At 42.4% G+C, this 19,240-nt stretch overlaps 3 protein-coding genes across 6 annotated transcripts; 2 read left to right on the top strand and 1 right to left on the bottom strand.

The window, feature by feature from the left end:
• The first annotated feature begins 437 nt into the window (after nt 1-437).
• On the top strand, nt 438-6,248 carry LOC102299642 (midnolin). Its single transcript, XM_005920489.3, has 7 exons — nt 438-934; nt 1,078-1,165; nt 1,256-1,318; nt 3,703-4,245; nt 4,392-4,497; nt 4,679-4,912; nt 5,674-6,248. The coding sequence occupies exons 1-7, from the start codon at nt 702-704 to the stop codon at nt 5,853-5,855; spliced, it is 1,449 nt and encodes a 482-aa protein (XP_005920551.1). The 5' UTR covers nt 438-701; the 3' UTR covers nt 5,856-6,248.
• Nucleotides 6,249-8,402: 2,154 nt separating this feature from the next.
• cirbpa (cold inducible RNA binding protein a) lies at nt 8,403-12,929 on the top strand. 4 transcript variants are annotated; one of them, XR_315668.3, is made up of 8 exons: nt 8,403-8,529; nt 9,233-9,343; nt 9,447-9,553; nt 9,653-9,785; nt 9,871-10,003; nt 10,082-10,146; nt 12,505-12,596; nt 12,744-12,929. XR_315668.3 is itself a non-coding variant. In XM_005920486.3 (7 exons), the coding sequence occupies exons 2-7, from the start codon at nt 9,244-9,246 to the stop codon at nt 11,259-11,261; spliced, it is 543 nt and encodes a 180-aa protein (XP_005920548.1). In that variant the 5' UTR covers nt 8,403-8,529; nt 9,233-9,243; the 3' UTR covers nt 11,262-11,560. The 4 variants fall into 4 exon arrangements, 3 of the variants coding, with proteins under 3 accessions (XP_005920548.1, XP_005920546.1, XP_005920550.1); XM_005920486.3 differs by lacking the exons at nt 12,505-12,596; nt 12,744-12,929 and adding an exon at nt 11,257-11,560; XM_005920484.3 differs by lacking the exons at nt 12,505-12,596; nt 12,744-12,929 and adding an exon at nt 10,644-11,560 and having other exon boundaries at nt 8,404-8,529.
• Nucleotides 12,930-14,188: 1,259 nt separating this feature from the next.
• Nucleotides 14,189-18,878, bottom strand: ndufa13 (NADH:ubiquinone oxidoreductase subunit A13). The gene is made up of 5 exons (XM_005920477.3): nt 18,724-18,878; nt 15,782-15,860; nt 15,612-15,683; nt 15,049-15,118; nt 14,189-14,416 (listed from the first exon to the last, which is right to left on the bottom strand). Exons 1-5 carry the CDS (start codon nt 18,815-18,817, stop codon nt 14,297-14,299), a joined length of 435 nt encoding a protein of 144 aa, XP_005920539.1. The 5' UTR covers nt 18,818-18,878; the 3' UTR covers nt 14,189-14,296.
• Nucleotides 18,879-19,240: the final 362 nt, after the last annotated feature.

A 19,240-nucleotide genomic window follows, 5' to 3' on the forward strand; every position in this document is an offset into this window, starting at 1 on the left:
TTAATCAGCTCAAAGTTCTCAGGTTTTCATGAATCCACGTGTTTGACTCCACTGCATGTCCGTGAGGATTTTCTGTGCCTTTCATGCTGTAGGAGCTTCCAGCTCCTTAAAGGTTTTGCATAAAAATAGGCGACGCTGTTTTCATGCCAAGGAGTGGGTGTTTAACAAAATAGTCACCTCCTTAGAGGGATGCAGTGTCATCGCGGGGGGTCAGAACTAACCCCCCTGCCGGTACAGAAGCATCTTTGGTATAATCTTTTAATAACGTGAAGAATCCCCAGAGTTTAAATCTTAAGAATTACTACAGTCGGATGTTTTTTTGTGATTCTGTACAAAATGTGCACTGCGGATTGCGTCATTTATGAATGGCGAGTTGGGTGAAAAAAAGCCACGTGAAGCAGAGCTCCTTCAGATTGGGCAATAAAGCCTTCGTAGTCTTGTGTCCCTCTCCGATTGGTTGTGATGGGAAGTGGGCGGGCCTCGGCCTGCCAGGGGTCGGGGTGTATTTTCACGCTGGAGGAGTGGAGCTGCGCTTGTCAGAGACAGAAAGAGGAACTGGTGTGCAGTCTGCGGCTTGTCGTGGTTTCAGGGATGCTTCACATCGAGGAGCAGTGACGACCCGAGCACAGGAGCCCCGCAGCGCGTCGCTTCAGGTCATCCCAGCGACCAGAGCCCGAGTTTAAAGCAGCCAGTGTTCGTGAATGGAGCAGCAGCAGCAGCGGGGTCTCTGTAGCGTCACCGCCTTCCAGTGTGCAAGCCGCGGGGCCGGGGTCTCCAGCGGCCAGTCCTCCATGCGTCTGTGCATCACCTCCACGGCCGGCAGCCCGGTGGAGCTGACCGTCCCCCGGGGGGAGACCGTGGAGGCCCTGAAAGCGCGCATCTCCCAGAAACTCAGACTGCACACGGACAGGATCGTACTCCTGCATAAAGACAGGTGAGTTGTTGCTTTACCCTGCATGCTGTGCACTTCCGGGAGTTTAGGTAAGGCAATTACGTTTAATCCGCGTATTTGATGCGTATGTGGGGTTTCTCCCCCCGGTTTGACCCATTAAAGCTGATTTATGTATTATAAATTAGGCACCTGACTGCAGGGACGCTCCTGGACCAGGGTGTAACAGATGGCAGCAAACTGACTCTGGTCCCAGTCATTGAAGCTGGTTTACTGGTACGTAAACTAATGCACATCTTAGACTGGCTGTTCTGTAACTTTGACGCACACATATAATCAGACTGTTTATTATATTGTGCCGCACAGTGCTCGACTACCAGGGCTGAAAGGACTGTTATGGATGTGTTGGAAAGTTTAACAGAAGTCCAGGTGAGCGTTTTAATTCTTTCTCACTGTATGCTTGAAGTAAACACTAGAAACTACCGTTTGCATGTAATAATATTGCTATTATATTATTGCATGCACCCATTTCATTAAATACGGCTTATTAGTTCTCGGTCGGACTCTATTTTGCCTTCCAACCTGTCTTGATTCTTCACGGCAGGAAACTCAGAGACTTTGGTTTATATTAACATCATAGCCCCACACAGATACATCCATGAACTGAATCTCCTGTCCACCACATCCTAAAGGTGCTCTACTGGTCCTAAAGGTGCCTGTGGAGGCCATTAGAGAGCAGTTCAAGAAACCAGAATGAGATCATTTCAGCTTTGATGTGTTATCCTGCTGGAAGCAGCCATCAGAACACGCTACACTGGTAGTTATAAAGGGATGGACATGGTCAGCAACAATACTCAGGTAGACTGTTGTGTTTTAAGGGTGCTCAGCTGATAATAAGGGGGCACAAAGTCACATCGTTGCCCCACCAGCAGCCTGAACTATTAACACAAGGCAGGATGGATCCACGTTTTCCTGTAGTTTGCACCTAATTCCTTCTGTAACTGCTGAATGTCTTCTGTTGTCCAGTCTTGGTGAGCCCGTGTGATCTGTAGCCTCAGTTTCCTGTTTTTAGCTGACAGGAGAGCCACCCAGTGTGGTTTTCTGTTACCGTAGCCCATCTACTTCAAGGTTCGACGTGTTGTGCTTTCAGAGCCTATCTTCTGCATACCTTGGTTGTAACAAGTGGTTATTTGAGTTCCTGTTGCCTTCCTATCAGCTTGACGCAGTAAACAAGGCTTCTTTTTTTTGCCTTTCCTTCCTTCCGCACTCTGATGCTCGTCTTGACCATGCCGACATGCCTAAATGTGTTAAGTCGCTGTCGAGTGATTGTCTGATTACATATTTGCATTAACAAGTCGCAGAACAGGTGTGCCTAACAAAGTGGCTGGTGGGTGTACAGTCTATGGTAGAAACCGGTTGAATGCATGAATGAGGCAGAGAAACATATTAAAAACCCTTTAAAAAAATCAATCAATAATTACTCGTCTAAAGACCAAGTTCGGAGGTGCATAGTTTTGGTTGCACACACGTCATTCAGCCGTTAAAGCTGCAAGAGAAAAGGTTTGCGGACCTTGTAATTATCAGGATTTCCATCTTACTTTTACTTTTTATTTCAGTATTACTGTACTCGTAAAATGAGGACTGACCTGTACACATATAGAGTCCTAATAATAGCACAAAAACAACTGCACTTTTCTTTTCTGTACTGAACACAAGCAGCAAACATTCACAGACCGTCAGGGTGGAGAAATGTAATCCTATCTATTTATTATTACAATATTACAGTTTAGGAAAGAAGGGGTGGGGGTGAGACTTCAGGGGGAGGAATGCTGGAGCCGTTACCTGTTCCTCTTTCTACCCCCCAGTCCCTTCTTTACTTCCCTTTTTTCTTTTATTATTTTTGTCTTTATCATCACAGCTGTTTCTCACACTTGCTGTCTTTTCTCACAATATGCTGATATCTTTGTCCATCTGTTCTCTTCCTTCTTCTTCATGACGTGTCGCTTCTTCTCTTTCTCTTTATTTATCATTTTCTCTTCCTCTTTCTCCTTTTGAACTTTCTTTTCCATCCTTTCCGGATCCTCTGCGTTGCAGCAGTATATTTTACATTCTAGTAAACTTTGAGCCACTTCCAACAAGTCTTTAATATGAAGTTTTAAAAAAAAACAAAAAACTTTAGACAGCGTATCTGGCCTTCATCTTGCACCCGTCCACCTCTTCAAATAATTTCTCACGCTTCTCTTTTTCCACATCCTGCGCTGTCCTGCTCTATATTTCATCTTTGTGAGACAAGAGTTCACTTACTTTTCCCAGCCTGCGCTGTGAGTGATTGTTCAATAAAGATATATATTTTTATGTATCCTTTATTCAACCAGGTTAGGCCCACTGAGGTCAAAGATCCATTTTACAAGAGAGACTTTGCAACATAGATGCATAAAAACAAACATCGGATCCAATTAATAACATTAAAACATACATAGGTGAGATAACCTTCATCATTTTTGTAGTTACCAGAGGCAATAACCCACACAGACACACACACTACACAGTCTTTAAAGCTTTAATAAAGGTGTGGTGAAGCAAAGCGGCAGATTTGCTATTTAAATTCACATCTCTGTGTGGTAGATTCCTCTGTAATCAGAGGTTACGTCATTGAAGCCATTCAAATTGACCCACATGAGAAATTCATGGGAAACATCCATGAATTTCTCATGGTTTTCTTGGTTATCAGTGTATTGTGGTTTCAGATAACTGTGCTGTAAACTGATAGCACCGGGAGAAGAAGAGTGAAACTTTCCTGTCTGTCCCTGCAGATTAACGACTTCCTGTCTGGGCGCTCACCTCTGAACATTAACCTTGGAATCGGTGCCCACGTGATGTGTGTGGAGCTCCAGCTGTCGGCGCAGGACGTGAAGGAGCTGCTGCTGGACTCAAAGGCTCACGGCAGCAATGCGCAGACGGCCAGCAGCACGAACCACCCTCACTCTGCCTCGGCGTGGACCTCCACCACTGGACCTGCTACCACATCAGCTTCACAGGCCTCATCTGCAACTCCATTCTCTGTTGACTCTTTGTCCTCGTTTCAGTTTAACACTCAGGGAGCCAGAACTTCACTGAACTCACAAAACCCTTCGGTTCCATCCAGTAGCGTTCCTGCCACAAACTGCTGTAATCCCTCTTCTCTGCTTAATTCCCACTCTGAGCACGGATCTCCGCACGCTCCTTCTCCTCCTTTGCCCTGTGGTTCTCCACATCCGGGCTCTCCTTTGCGAGCGATTGCACCGGTCTGTTCAGCCGGTCCCATCAGCTCCAGCCCGGCACCCCTGAGCCCCACAGCAGCCTCGACCTTCACAGAGGTTAGCCACACACACTCTAACGCAGAAGTCATCCACGTTAACGCGTAACTGAATTTTCACAATAGTCTTTTTGAATTTAAATTAGTGAGAAAAGAATATTTTATTACTCAGACTTATTCCTTAAGGTGGATATTTGTCCCTTACAGAGTAATCCTGATGCTTCATCCACTGCACAGCTGCCCAATCCTCCAGGAGCTGTCATAGAGAGTTTCGTGAGACACTCACCTGGCATCTTCTCTGGGACTTTCTCTGGTACGTCTGATCTGGAGACTGCTCAGCAGTTTTTGTTTGGTCTGATTAACATAAACCAGTGATGTTTCCTAGTGTTGCAACTATAAGGGCACTCTTTCTAATCTAATGACCTTTCTCTTTTGAATAGCTGCTTTTAGGAAAAGTAGAGAAAAAAGTAGTAATGACTCCTTTATCCTCTCAGGCACCCTGGCCCCTTGCAGTCAGAGCGGTTTCAGTCATCCTCGACGTGGTGTCGCCATTATTCTCCAGATCCTCAACGACCTCCTCAGAGCCGCCTACCACCACCAGGGGGCTCCAGTTCCTCATCCTCTACACCGCTGTCCTGCTCAAGGCGCTGAAGTCAGCCCGCTGCTCACAGCAGAAGAGCCCAGACCACCAGCGATGCAGAGGACAGAGCCCCTCTGCGGAGCTCCAGGTCAGCTCAAGCTAATATTATTTTGGAAACTCGGAGAGCATGTCATCATCACACGCATGCAAATACTGGAATAGTGTGCATTTTAGAAATCAGGACAGGGAAATGGAAACAAAAACAATAAAAAAGGGACTGTTTATGGCCCCCAGAGAATAAAACGCGCTCGTGTTTCTGTGCTTATTTAGTCAGGCAGCACTTGTGCAGCAGTTACACGGGCCTGCGTGAGTATAAAGACTATTACAGTCTTAACAGGCGGTGTTAACGACAGCGCATCCACGAGCGTTTACGCTTCCTTATTAGGCTGCGATTCTCTCGTGCTGACGGGGTTTCTCGTGGATTTGTATGTTTGCATTAGAGCTGAAAATATGAGGAAATCAAGCAGAGCAGTTGCCTCGCAGCTTGTCTGTCAATCACTTCTACATAGTTAGGTGATTTTCTTTCACCTCATAGCTGATGAAACTTTGAGGGTTTTGACAGGTGGTGGAACAAGACGAAGCATCTGACAGCTGCAGCTTTAGAAAATTCAACTAGTCGTGCTTTTACTGCGTCAGAGAAACAAACTGGGTCGGAGCTTCGGGAGGTCGTCTTGACCACGTCTGCGTGTTATTGGCTGATTGGATGTTTGCATTAATGAGCAGACATATAAATTAAGCCTGGCAAAGTGGCTTTTGAGTGTATTTCTTATGACCAATGCAGTAATTAATGGCGGAGAGCACACCTTAAACATTCACGTGTCTGATCCATTTCTTTCTTCTTCTCTGTAGGTGACGTAGCCCACGAGGGTCCCGTCGTGCACTCGTCCACAGAGGAGAATCAAACGCTGCACTGTAAGCTAGAGCACCTCCAGCTCCTGATGCACGAGAGGCGTCTACGCAGGAGGGCTTGCAAGACCTCGCGCCTCTCACAAGGCTCTCATCCGTACCAGAAGCGCCACCATCACCCCTAGTCTCTGAATGTAAAAAGACCCGCTCACTATGATAGATACCAGAGCTGACCTTGCCGTACAGGGCTACGAAAAAAAAAAAGAGCCTTTGTTAGTATTTTTCTACTATCTGAAACTATACGTCTAAATGTTGTGGCTTTCTCTGTGATGTGTAATCTGAGTCTGTCCTTCAGTGACTGCAGCTCCGGCTGTTGCAGTATGTAGCACGTGTCACATAGATTTCCCTGTTGGTGTTTTACTCTACGTACTCTGATGCCTTAACTGTACATGTTTTGAATGTAAGACTGTGTTTCGTTCCATGCAAGCAATGTTTCTTGAAAATATCTTATTTATGAAATAATAGGAAGCAAAAAAATATGCAAATAATAAAGGGAAACAATAAAAAATCTGAAAGCGTTTATGAGTGGAGCCTGTTCTTTTTAAATGAAGAATATAATGTTGCCTTTGTCTGTTAAACTGGATTTTTGTTGGGTTTTTTGGGGATAAAAATGTCTCAGCCTTATTCTACTGATCGTCCTTTCTGTTTGGTTGTCACAGCTGCTCTTGTATCTGTGATCAGGAGATATGTGTGGTGAAGATGAATGATCTACTTCTAGATTAAATGCTACGTGCTTTGTCTTGATGCGTGCTCAATCATCCAGGTGAGAACAACTGAACTGAATGCCGTTTATAAAGCTGGGAACACCTGCAGTCAGCACACTGGGTCAACAGAAGCAGCCTTCCAGGTTACTCTGTGACCTCTGTGCTTTGTCGCTTTTCATTATTAATAGCCGCATGAGTTTCAGAGAGGTGATGCCATCTCTCTTCGTGGAGCAGAGGTTTCAAGAAAATCTCAGTGATGCTGTAAAGCTGAGCATTACGATTTAAAATAAAACTGAAATACTGGTTCTCCTCGACAGTAACGCAGGAAGTAGAACGTGAGCACTGATGTGCAGCCAACCAAGACTCCTTACACTTCTTCCATGACAGCAACTGAACATTTCAAACTGTTTTGAGCGGGCCGTTAAAGACAAGCATAGCATAGGGTCTAAAACGTGATGCTTGAGATACCAGAATTTGCGTGAATAACTATGTGACTTATTAAAGCTATGACTGGAATCTTAAGAGGCACTCCAATGAGTACTTTGTGAAAAATGCCATAAACTGAAGCGTTCGCCTCTCTGTAGCCAGCGTGTCTGATGCTGAGCTCACAGGATGCAAATCACAGCGGCAGAACATGAAGCTGTTCGAGGTGAGCTGAAACATCTGTGCCTGCCTTCGCTGCTGACGTGCAGACAAACACGAAGCCTTGCTCGGGTGTAGCCTGTGTGATCTGCAAGCTGAGAAGCGTGTGGAAGCTCACTCGTTCGGCTATCAAACGACGATCAGCACACAGCTGGGGACTGCAGCGCGAATGCTGGCGTTGTTTTCGGTGCAGCTCTGTTGATCGTGATCACGGAGTGTGCAGCTGCAGCAGCAGCACGCCCGGCGCCACATATCAGACAGCACACGGCTGCTCGTCCTGAATCCTAAAGAGCGCCTGTGCTGCAGATTCGGCGCTGCAGGCACAGTCGGCCATGATAGTGTAGCCTACACACTGCCTGCCCCGATGAATTCATTTTGGCGGTATCGATCCAATGATTTACAAGAAAGAGGATGAAACCCTTTCCCTGCACGCTGATCTATTCCTTGTAGCGCTGCAAGGACGTTGCAGATCAAAGCTATGGGTTTTCGAGCCTCCTACACAGACGTTCTTTTCTCTCTCTTTGCCTCCCACACACACCATTCAAACACACTGCATCGCTTAGGCGTGCATGTGCAGATAAATCTTCCTCCCACACAGACAAACAGGACTTCGGCCCCACACACCTGACCGCCATCGTGACTCACGCAAACAAAGCACTCGAGGCGTGCAAAATAAACACAGTGGAATCATTTTCTCCGTTAACTACATATGAAAGCGACTTGCAGTTATGACTGGCATTCATCTGACTGCACTCAGTGGTTTTAATTGTGCTACCACGCTGTTATTTTACTGTGCTTGAAAACAAAGCATCTCTGGAATGATTATTAATCTGGTTTCTGTTTAAGGCACAAATATACGCGGATACTTTCAGTTTAATGTGTTTGGAGGCCACTGGCAGGAGGACATTTCTACATCTATATTTTTGGTTGCGAAGTCAAATCAGATACAAATTATTATTCAAATCAGAGTACGGTAATCTGTGCTGCTAGGAAAACTACTTGGAGATGAAAAAGCCCAGAAGTGACTGATGGGTTCAAGGGCATCAGGGATTGGCTCTGAGTACCTTGTTCTTTGCAGGGGGATACAGAGCTGCCAGGCAGGAGGACTTCGTGGGTGTAGTGCAAGAGGAAATGCAGGTGAGCTGTCTGATAATGGAGAATGCTAAAGATAGGTTGAGGCGGAGGCAAATAATCCGTTGTGGCGACCCCTAAAGGCAGCAGCCGAAAAACGAAGAGGAATTAAATGCGGCCCAACCTAAGAGCACTATGCTGCGTCACCCTAACACAAGATGGCGCTGTTGGCGGCTGTCCTAACAGTCTGCCGCCCAAACAGCAGTAGAAGAAGGAGTGAGTGCGCATTGCAGTGAAAAGCGGATCGCGCTCGTTCTTCTCCCTCATTCGACCTGCATCGCCGCTCCCAGTAACTTCCCTTACATCTCCGTGAGAGCCAAAGGTAAACGCTTTCTCTTTGTTACGTGTTGTTTCTACACGTTGCAAGTTATAATCTTATTTCATGCATCTATATTTGTAAAGTATGAAACGCATTTTTTTTTCCCAATGTGACCTTTTTCTATTGATTGAAACTATTTTTAACCGACGTTTGATCGCTTTTTTTATTTGATCGTATTAGAATGTATTTTCGATGTGTAAATGCTATGGTGCACTTTGCAGAAATAGGTAAACCTATTTTTTTCCCCCATATTAATTGGTGTAAGCTGCAAAATAAGGCAGCTGGCCACCCCTTGAGATGGCGCAAAGTAGCTCATTGAAACAAAAGCGTGTAGCGCGGTGCTACAAAATGGCGCTGGAAGAAAAACCGCCAGCTAATCCGCTAACGAAACTGCGCCACGTTTTCAGGCCCCAGGCCTAGGGTGACTCCATTTTGACTTTTGTCGACGATCATCGATTAAATATGACGTAGCTTTAAGATAAATTCAGATTTCATGGTCTGTTAAACGTCGGGAGGTATGTAGGCCATTACTACGCAATCAGTGATCGCCATTTTATGAAACTGCTCCGGTGACCTACTTTCTCATTGCGGCTAACCCCAACCCGACTGTGCGTGTCGACGGTTTTTCGCCGATAAAGGGCCCCTTTTCAGTTTTAAGGATTTGTGGGGAGACTTTTTTTATAAATTGCTTTCATTTTTTTTGTAGCTATAACAAAAATGTCGGACGAGGGAAAATTATTCATCGGAGGTCTGAGCTTCGAGACCAACGAGGACTCTCTGGCTGCGGCTTTCGGCAAATACGGAACCATCGAAAAAGGTAATTAAACCTCTTTACCCCTCTTGAGTATGTAGTTTAAAATGACTTCAGACATCAATATTTTCCTAAATATGTGACCTAATCGGAATTTCTCCCTGATTAGTGGACGTGATCAGAGACAAAGAAACCGGAAGATCTCGCGGGTTTGGCTTCGTGAAGTACGACAATGCAGAGGACGCTAAAGACGCACTGGACGCCATGAACGGAAAGGTAAAAATCACGCTACTCAATTTATAATCGAATTAAAAAATATTTATATAGTTAATGTAATTGTATTTATACGTTTTTACATTTCCTGTTGTATTGCAGACGCTGGATGGACGTGCTATTCGGGTGGACGAAGCTGGAAAGGGAGGGCGCTCAAGAGGAGGTTTTGGCTCTGGCCCACGAGGAGGCAGATTTAGCGGCTCCAGAGGGAGAGGTGGGCGTGGTTATTCCCGAGGTGCGACGTGGGAATATTTTTAAAAAGTTGAAATTAAAGGTTTATTCTAACACTATCGAAATTAAAACTGATTGGTTTTTAATAGGTGGATATGGTGGAGACAGAGGGTACGGAGACAGGAGTTATGGTGACAGAAGCTTTGGTGGTGGAGACAGGAGCTTTGGTGGCAGTGGATACAGGAGTGGAGGATATTCCTCAGGCGGCTACAGAGAAAACAGGTAAATAATCGGAGCTTAAGATTGTTTAATGCACTTTATTTTGACTGTATTTTAAATGCAAGTTTCTTGTTTATATAGGGGGCAGGGTGGATATGGTGAGCGTTCAGGATCTGGATCCTACCGCGATGGATACGACAGCTATGGTAAGCATCAATAATATGTATTTCAGGTATTTGGGTGCATTTATGTTGGGGCTGTCTGTACAAAATCTAAAGGAACACTGAAAGCACATCTCAGTAACTGGCATAGTCAAACTGCGCAGCACTCTAATTTTTAAATACCTGCTTTAAGTGGCGGGTTGAGATGCTGTACACTCCAACACTGTAAATTGAGATTTCACAGCCCCAACATGGGAAGCCTATCACCATGTATGCCCCTCAGTTTTGTGCTCAACTTGATGCCTCTTTCCAAACGGTTGCCAGATTTCTTTTGTGCCCTTCTCTGACAAAGAGGCTGGAAACCATTTGAACCACTTAAAGCAAACCCCGAATTTCACGTGTTCTCAAATTGCGAGGAAGGCAAGGACCCCCTTATGCAAAAAGAGGGAGGGTTGTTAGGCGGGTTGAAAGGGGAATATTTGTAAAACTCCAGTGTTCGAACTTGCAGTGTCTTTACCTCTGTGCCCACTTCTTATCCTCAGCTACACATGAGTAAACATCTCCCTGATTCAAGATCTTCACTTGGCTGGCTGTTTTTCAAAGATGCGCTCCTCAAGAAAAATGTCCACGTGTTTGCTGACCTTAGTTCTGTAGTTTTGTTGTAATAGTTCAGCATCTTTAAAAAGAAGAAAAATGTAGCAATGGGTTTTGGTCATTCCTTATAAAACCTGTTACAAATTACAGTTAAAGAATCTTAACCATGCTTAATTGGACTCATTTCTCAAAGATCGTGCAACTAAAAGGCATCTGTAATTTGATACTGTAAAGTCCCATTTTTGGGGATCAAGACAGTTCTCAGTGTGGCTTTTCATTGAACAGCCACTACCATTGCTCTAAACTTTGTCCAGCACTTGAAGTGCTTCCTGATTTGATTCCTTTTCTTATATATTGCAATATCTGGGGCTTGTTTGTGTTCCTTATTTTCCCCCTCAGTCTCTGACTGACCTACCTCCTGCCAGGTTTTAAACTGAGAGGAAAGATATATGCTCATAAACAGACTTTTGGGAGACTTGATGCTAAATTCAAATTAATATTAAAAAAGAGAAAAAAACCCTTAGTTTAACTGAGGCTCCTGTTTGTTCAATTTCCCAAAAGAGTGAATTCCTTTCAGACTGGTGAACTACACATCCGAAGTGGCCGGCTGTTCATGAAGTTGCAAATTGCAGCATGCTACAGTCTGTCCAAGGTATCTTCTGTGCTCTGCTCAACATCTGCATTTTTAATGTGCTGTAAAATGGACTAATCTTGTTTAAAGTGATCGAGAAATGTAACTTTGTTTCCCTAAAGCTTATATATATCTCAAACCGGGAACTGTTTTGTACTTTTTGTTCTTTGTATGATCAACTTTTTTTTGTCAGTTTGGCTTCATGGAGCCTATTAAACAAATTGTGGAAAATCATCATGATTGTTGCCTCTTAAAACAACCGCATGGGGACTAAAGCTGAGCGCTGTAGGCTCATTTTAATGTAATGCTGCGTGAGAACTAAATCTGCTTGATGCAATCAGATGGTGCCCATCTCTGCACTAAAGTCAACAATTTGGTAGGCTAGTCAAAGTTCTCAAAGCTTAAAAGGGAGGGGAGGGAAGGCTGTTACTGGGTATCTGTAAAGATCCACACAAGTTTAAAAAAAGGGGGGGGGGGAGCACAGTTGCATAAAGTGAATCCTGTACATGTTAAACGATCCATGAGCCGAATGTTGTACCTACTAAGTGTGCTGATCAAACAAAGTGGCATATGGGGGAAGTTGGTGCCTGGTCATGTTCATGCTTCATTACGTTCAAGAGAGGTCAAGAGCTCCTTCAGTATCCTACAAGTCCTTGGAGAGTGAAGTGTTGCGCCTACCAACAAGTGCTCCTCAGAGATGAAAGCTGCTCTTGCCTAGTCAAATGTGAAGAAAGTAGGCCAGTGCACGTGAGGTAAAAATCTCCTTTTGCTTTGCTCACATCCTTGAAACTAAGTTCTCATTGTTGCCATGAATACCTTCAAGTTAGCCGCTGTTTAGTCCTCTGCTTCAGATGTCTCCTACAAACATCACAAGTCCTCTTACCTGATTCTAAAGTCCATTGGGAGGTGGGGTTTCTGTCTGGGATATTAGTGCTCCACCTTGAGTCCACCAAAAAATGCATTGGTCCTTTAAGTCGGGTAGTTTTGTGCTCAGTCCACTTTGGTCACTAGTCCACAAATTTGCTCCTGTAATGTCCACAAGCCCCAATTCATGTGTAAGGTGTCTAGACTGCATTCACTTTTCCTTTGTACCTTATGTGGTGAGTCATTAATACTGCATGCAGTTTGACTTCAAGCATCAGTTGGCAGGTTTAATCCACCCATTTCTCCTCCTCTAGACTGAAAACTGACTGGATGCTTCAGTGGATCTCGTCACAGCTGAAGTAGCTGGATTTTTAGGCTGCAAGATCTCATGCAGTTGCTGTATCAGGTAAGTTGTAAAGCATGTTGTTACTCAAAGCTTTTGGTGGTTTTCAGGGTTGGTGTGGTTTTTTTTTTTTGTTTGTTTTTTTGTTTGTTGTTTTTTTTTGCTCAAAACTGGAATTTTGTCAGGCTAAATTAGATGTGTTTGTTTCAGGTCCAATGAGCAGTGGGGTGACTGTCAACACGAAGGAATCTCCCAAATTCCTGAAGCACATTTCCTGATGTTACAGTAAATGTCGCAAACTGGGAAAACAGCATTACAGAGCTGCAGTTGATAGACAAACCTGACTATGTAGTTTTGCTTTGGCTCGAAACGTGAATAAAATCTGACACAAAAGAACTTGCTGTGGTGTTTCTTTCTTTGTATACACATGCCTGAGGATTTGCTTACTTTGAAACTCACATTGGCTTTTTATTTCTAAAGATAGAGACATGTCAGAATGGTTTAAAGGTAGGAGGGGAAAGTAATGTAGTTGAGGAAATATTGTGCTTAAGTTTAATTGTCATCTTAAGGAAGATGCACTAGGGCCAGATATACATTCGTGTTTAAGTATGTAGGGTAATGGGTCATTGGTACAAATTTGTAAATAGGTGGATATGAATAGTGTGTAAAATACTACAATCTAATTACCCAGCTCATTGTCTTTGCAGTAGTCTGGTGTATGTAAGCCCATGTTAATTGGTTAACATCTCACTTGTCAAGCTGTTGTGTTTAGACACACTGATGCTACCAAGCTATTCCTTGGTATTATTACATACTTGGTAGAGGTAATAACTAATACTTGGTCTTTGTAAGATTTGAAGGATTACATTAGAAGTTTAACGTAATATGAAGTTGAAATATAATCAATGCATCAGATATGGCAAAAGTGTAAGATGCAAATCTTGACTTCTGACCCAATGTGTACGTGACAAATGCAGCCGACTGCGCACACTTACACACAGGCACATGAGACAAGTCCAGCAGGTTTGTTTACTATGTAAACATGAAGGCTGCTGGTTTGTCTTGTAAATTAGGACAAACAAGTTTAACAGGATGCACTGCTGTACTTTTTCTGTGGTTTCATAAGGGCTTCATCTAAAAATGTAATCAGACAACTTTGGCTTAATCTTCAGTGTAATTTGATCAGTGAAATAAAAGCTAATCTACTACCTCAGTTTGGAAAGCTGATAATCAGGCAGTGGCTCACTTTTGTCAGTGTGCACTGACCTCCACACTGTAGTTCACCAAACTCATCTTCCTGTACTTGGCACACGTGTGGTGTCACATTTTACAAAGGCAGAGCTTCAGACTGGTAGATTTTGTGCTTGAGCACTGAGTTGCATGTACTAAAAATACAAAATAAGGATTCATATTTAAGTATATTCATTATTTAAATAAATATCAAGCATTTGGATGTCACAGTTGGTAGAGGTGTGTTAGTACTGTGCTAGTTCCTGTAGAAAAATAAACAGTCAACTTCATGAAATAAGAAATAAAGTACACTACATGGCTATAAAATGCAGTGGAGTAGAAGTATGACGATAAATATCTGAAACAGTACTGACATAAGTAGTTTTAGTTTCGCCTAAATTAAAGAACTGACACAGAAGCCAAGATCAGGTACAGAAAAACAGACACTTTAATTTGGAACATTTACAAGCTGAAGTGAACGACCACACAGGTCCAGGTGGAGGAGCTCGGGATGCTGGTGGTCTCGGTGGTGCTCACACGTACCACAGGAAGCCGAAACGCTTGTGCAAAAGCTCTTCGCGGGGCCTGAGGTTGAACAGCTCCTCTGACAGAGGGGTGACCCAGCGGTCTGTGTGAAAGACGCTCTCGCCAACCTGCACGGGTTAAAAAGATGCACAGTCAGCATCAACACAGGAACGCTGAAGTTCAGCGACAGACCTGAACTAAAATATAGATTCATTTGTTACCCTGTTTACTGAGTCTTATGTATTTTCACTTTGCATTTTTACCCAAACATACTTGGATTTTTGCAGTTTCCTTTATTTATTTTTTCCTTTCAGCTGCAGTAGTACGGGGTTGTTTAAATTGTGTCTCAGGTTAACCTTTGCATCGCAGCAGGCTCACAGCAAGTAAGGTAGGTGGGAAATCTAGATAAGTTTTATGCTTACAAAACAAAGCTGAAAATAATACTGTCGGTCAGTGCGTTTAAGAGGAAAAGTCAATCATCTTTTCTGTGTTGGACTGTACGCACCTATCTCAGCTAATATTTGTACGAAATGCAAATGTTTATAGTATGATTTTTCTTTGGTGTCTGAACTGTTTTAAAAATGAAAACATCAAGTATATTAAAAACTAATGAAAAGGCATCTATTACATAATGTTGGACAGGTCATGAAAAATTCTTCTCTATAATTATATCATAAAGATGCTGTATATGAAAAAAAGTAATAAATGACTAAAAAATAATGAATAAGCAGGAGCAACTGATTTTTTTTTAACTTCTTACCTTCCAACCTGGAACGTCCTTCATGATGACTACCTCCTCTTCCAAGTTTTCCCTCAGCATCCGTAAGGTCCTAGCACAGAGACAACATTCAGCTCAGCATTTAAACAGCTGACCTGTGTTTGCAAGCTTAGGCAGTATAAATGATGGACATAGTTCATGTGTCTGAAAAGGTCAATGGCCTTCAATCTGCATTCTTTCTAATGGACAGCAGAGGGCGACTCCTGTGCTTGAAAAAAAAAAAAAACCAACCCAAAGCATTCCCAAATTCCTCTGAGACCCCAGTAAACACTTTCCTGATGTGTTTAGGGGCTCAGTTTGTAGTTTGTGTTTGTACTGAACAAACCATTGAGGCCATTTTGTCAATGAAAGTCAATCTGGGAGTCAGGAAGGAGAAACACCTCAGTTTGAGGCTTCATAATAGAAAATTACAGACCAACATTTAGGTGATCTAAACGTAGGTTGGCTGCCTATGTCTAACTATTATATACAGTCTATTGTTGTAAACACCATTGAAAGAAGAAAAAAAAAAATCATAGTAAGCATGCACAAAAGTGCTCAGTCACCTTCGGTCATGCTCTGCCTGCAGCAGAGGCATCAGAGCTATCCTGGCTTCCAGCTCTTCAATCTGCAGTCGCCTGCAACACACAAACACGCACACACAGTTTGAGACTGAGCAGTGCACACAGGTGTGACAGTAAGCAAAACCAAATCACAATTCATTGACATTTCTTACCTCCTCTCTCTGTTCCACTTGAATAGCCTCCAGTACCCAAAGACCATGATGCCAATGCCAATGCCAAACATACTATATCCTGCAGGTTAAAGAATGAATGAAGCAACAGAACATTGAGTATTAATGCACATTTTTAACATCTTTAAGTAGCTTAAGTAAGTTTACATATGTATTAAAGCATTTACTATAATAATAGCTGCACAGGCTTATGCTGTTCTAACGTATTATACAGGAGAACTCATTGAAATATCCATCAGAGAATTTGCTTTTTAACAACATCAGACCCTGTTGGAGGAGCTGACATTCACATACCGTGTCACCTGCGTTCGGCCACAACTTTGGAAATAAATTCCCATCATTACATGTGGAAGATGTGGAAAACCTGAGTACGCTTCATTTTAAAGCAGTTTCACTGTGATATAAAGTCATCAGACTGCCACTGCTGACTGATGCCTCTTTGAGACTCATTTCAGATCTTTCTCGATACTGTCAAGTAAATGGTGCTAAAATTCAGTGTCCTGTACTGCCCTACAACGCCTTATGAAATTACCATGAAATGGATATTACCACATACTTTTTGGTATAGGGAGGAAAAATGTGTGAAAATTTCACAAACCAACTTAATGAGGTTCCATTAAAACATTTTTCCTTCTTCTTTTTTTCAGATTAACCCATTATTCACATGACGAAACTAATCTGCTCGAGTGCTGGAGTAACAAACAGGAAATAATCTTAATTTAACACTTAACATTAATATGTATAGCATTCTTACTGCAACCACTATCTAGTCATGGAGTTTAACACAGTGTTTATATGCATTTTATACTTTTTACACTTTATATTTTTACTTACCAGCCAAAAGCCAAGCAAGTAAGGTTTTACAACTCAAACGCAGGTGGGACAGTTTAGATAAAAGCGTCTAAAAGTCACTGTTTCTGTAGCTGCTGCTCTCTGAAACTCTTTGCAGTGCTTTTCAGTTGCAGTGTATTCTGATGTGTAGTCTTGTTGGCATAAAGTCTCTTTTTGGGTTCACATTAAAATAACTTTTATTCGTAGTCAGCTTCATTTGAAATCATCTATATAACGTTACTGTCACTAAGAGAGTTTTGTACCAATTATTGTGCCCCAACGTAAAGAGCTGTGCAAAAGTCTTGAGGCGCGCCTGAGCTCTTTATATTTTCTTCCAAGGAGCCAGCCTTTCTCGTAATTTGCAAAGTAGTCTGACCAATCATTCTCCAGGCTTTCTGAAGGTCTATCCAAGCTTTTCTTTGGACATGGCTGCTTTTTCAATAATTTTCAGTCCTCGTACCTGACCACTGTCAAGGGAATGTTTCTTGTGTTTGTTAAGCCACTTAACACTGGGCTTTGAATAAATCAAAACACAAAAAAATGCACTTAACTCAAGGGATGCAACGGTGCTGTGTCTGCACATAACAGACAACTTACCAAAGAACACATTTTAAATTGTATCTTTATGCATTTTGTTACTAGCACCCTGTAACAAAAACCAATTGTTCATTTCTATTCTTTTACTTGAATGTACAATAAAACTCCGAAAGACAACACTGTTTGATAAACATCAAATATTTTTGCACCGACAAGTTAATTGTCAAAGAGCTGAAAGCTTGGCATATTGTAGAATGTTGTGCAGTGTGCACTAAAAAACAAAAACAAAAAAATTCAGTAAACTTGATAAGTAGAGGACAACAGAGATGTCAGGTCTAAAAAAAATATTTACAGCTCATGAACCACATCTGAAAGTCACCCCTGTAAGAAATGACACAGGATCTGAGAGATCAATCTGACCTTTCAACTAATCCATCTACTGTTCGCTGAAGCCTAATCGGAAATTGTGTCAGCAGACATTTTTAATACAGGTTAACAGAGGCACAGACGTTAGGTCTCAATGGTTGGCTGTCAAGTAGCCATTCCTGATAAAAGGAAACAGGGAGGAAAGGCTCAGGTATGTCAGATTACCCAAGAACTGGGCTGATCATCAGTGGTAACGTCTCTTGTGGAGTGATAAATCCAGATTTGAAATTTTAGCTTCAAATGAAGTCAACATGTAGAGAGGAGACCATGAAAGGGGTACATTAGAGTGTCTACAGCCATATGTAAAACAGGATATAGGCTCTGTCATGTTTTGGAGCTGCATTTCAGCCAGTGGTGTAAAGACCTTGTGAACACAGTAAAGAAGTGTGGTTGGATTCTGACCCATCGTGCAACACAATCTGGTCTTTTAGTATGTGCTGTAAATGCATGCCTGTATAAAAAAAACCCACAGTAGTGGAACACTATCAGCCATGGACTGGCCTCCCAAAAGCTCAGACCTCAACATTACTGAAGCAGTGTGGGATCATGTTGACTGAGAACAGAACAAAAGGGGACAGAAACACCCAAAGAAGAGCTTTGAATGCCCTTCAAGAAGTCTGAAAAAATATTCCTGAATACCACTTCAGACTACGCTGTCCTAAGAGATCATCTCAATCAATTAACTTAAACTTAATCAAGTAGTTGATTTTACGGCTTTAACACTGTTAACCAAGCAGCAAACGATAGAACAGCTAGAACAGTTTCATCAAATAAAACCTAACCCTCCGTTTAACAGTAGGCATTATCACGTTAACTGAACCTGCAAATTAAACGACTCCCTGTGTTAGCTAGTTAGCATGTCGTTCTAAACCTGTCAACAACAATTCACATTAAAATGTTGCTCTGCTACAAAAACACTTGTACAACTGTTGTCGTGCTGTTAATGAAGATGTTCCTTTTAACGACAAGGATAAATGTAAGACCCCGCATACACATTTTATCTTAGTTTGGATCTTTGTATTTATGCTAACGGGTTAGCGTAACCAGCAAATATCACCTCAACTATCCAACATTTAACAACTGCTGAATGACTCTAAATGTCTGGCTACGTGAGCGTGTGGCGTATGTACCCGAAAGTCCTCGTTTAGGTAGATTTCTCTTATAATCAAAGGGAGCATAGCCTCCCGGAGGAGGCATGTCCTGCTTCACCTTGGACCCCGCCATCTTCCTCCAACCTCCTCCAAAACACGCCAGTGACGTCCCTGAAGACACTCTTCTTCGCTGGTAGAGAAAAACTGTAGCAGCGCTCCAGCGCCCCCACATGTTCGGACATATATTATATTATATTATATTATATTATATTATATTATATTATATTATATTATATTATATCCAACTGTAATGTTAACATATATTTTATAAAAATGTTACATAATGTTCATTTTTTTATGTTGATGTGGTAAAGTGATAACTATAATGCAAATAACAGAATAAAAACATAAATATTCTATAGCAAAGAAATGCCCTGAATCTGAGTAAAAGTACTTAAAAAGCGTATAGAAGCAAAGATGGATTTCCTAAAAAAAATCATGTTGCAAAAAATGCCAAAAGAAAAATGCTTGTTGAAATATCAACAAGCATCACTGT

The sequence above is a fragment of the Haplochromis burtoni genome, unplaced genomic scaffold (genome assembly GCF_018398535.1).
Source record: "Haplochromis burtoni strain Fernald_Lab_line unplaced genomic scaffold, NCSU_Asbu1 Contig_41, whole genome shotgun sequence".
In the NCBI taxonomy this organism is placed as follows: domain Eukaryota; kingdom Metazoa; phylum Chordata; class Actinopteri; order Cichliformes; family Cichlidae; genus Haplochromis; species Haplochromis burtoni.

Bases quoted from the DNA above. Each gene is read 5' to 3' on its own strand.
- LOC102299642 (XM_005920489.3), top strand. From the start codon at position 702: ATGGAGCAGCAGCAGCAGCGGGGTCTCTGTAGCGTCACCGCCTTCCAG. The intron at 1,319-3,702 runs GTGAGCGTTTTA...CTGTCCCTGCAG, and splicing joins AAAGTTTAACAGAAGTCCAG to ATTAACGACTTCCTGTCTGG. The intron at 4,498-4,678 runs GTACGTCTGATC...TTATCCTCTCAG, and splicing joins CTTCTCTGGGACTTTCTCTG to GCACCCTGGCCCCTTGCAGT.
- cirbpa (XM_005920484.3), top strand. From the start codon at position 9,244: ATGTCGGACGAGGGAAAATTATTCATCGGAGGTCTGAGCTTCGAGACC. The intron at 9,554-9,652 runs GTAAAAATCACG...GTTGTATTGCAG, and splicing joins TGGACGCCATGAACGGAAAG to ACGCTGGATGGACGTGCTAT. The intron at 10,004-10,081 runs GTAAATAATCGG...TTGTTTATATAG, and splicing joins GGCGGCTACAGAGAAAACAG to GGGGCAGGGTGGATATGGTG.
- ndufa13 (XM_005920477.3), bottom strand. From the start codon at position 18,817: ATGGCGGGGTCCAAGGTGAAGCAGGACATGCCTCCTCCGGGAGGCTAT. The intron at 15,861-18,723 runs GTACATACGCCA...TTTAACCTGCAG, and splicing joins ACCTAAACGAGGACTTTCGG to GATATAGTATGTTTGGCATT. The intron at 15,684-15,781 runs GTAAGAAATGTC...TGTGTGTTGCAG, and splicing joins AAGTGGAACAGAGAGAGGAG to GCGACTGCAGATTGAAGAGC.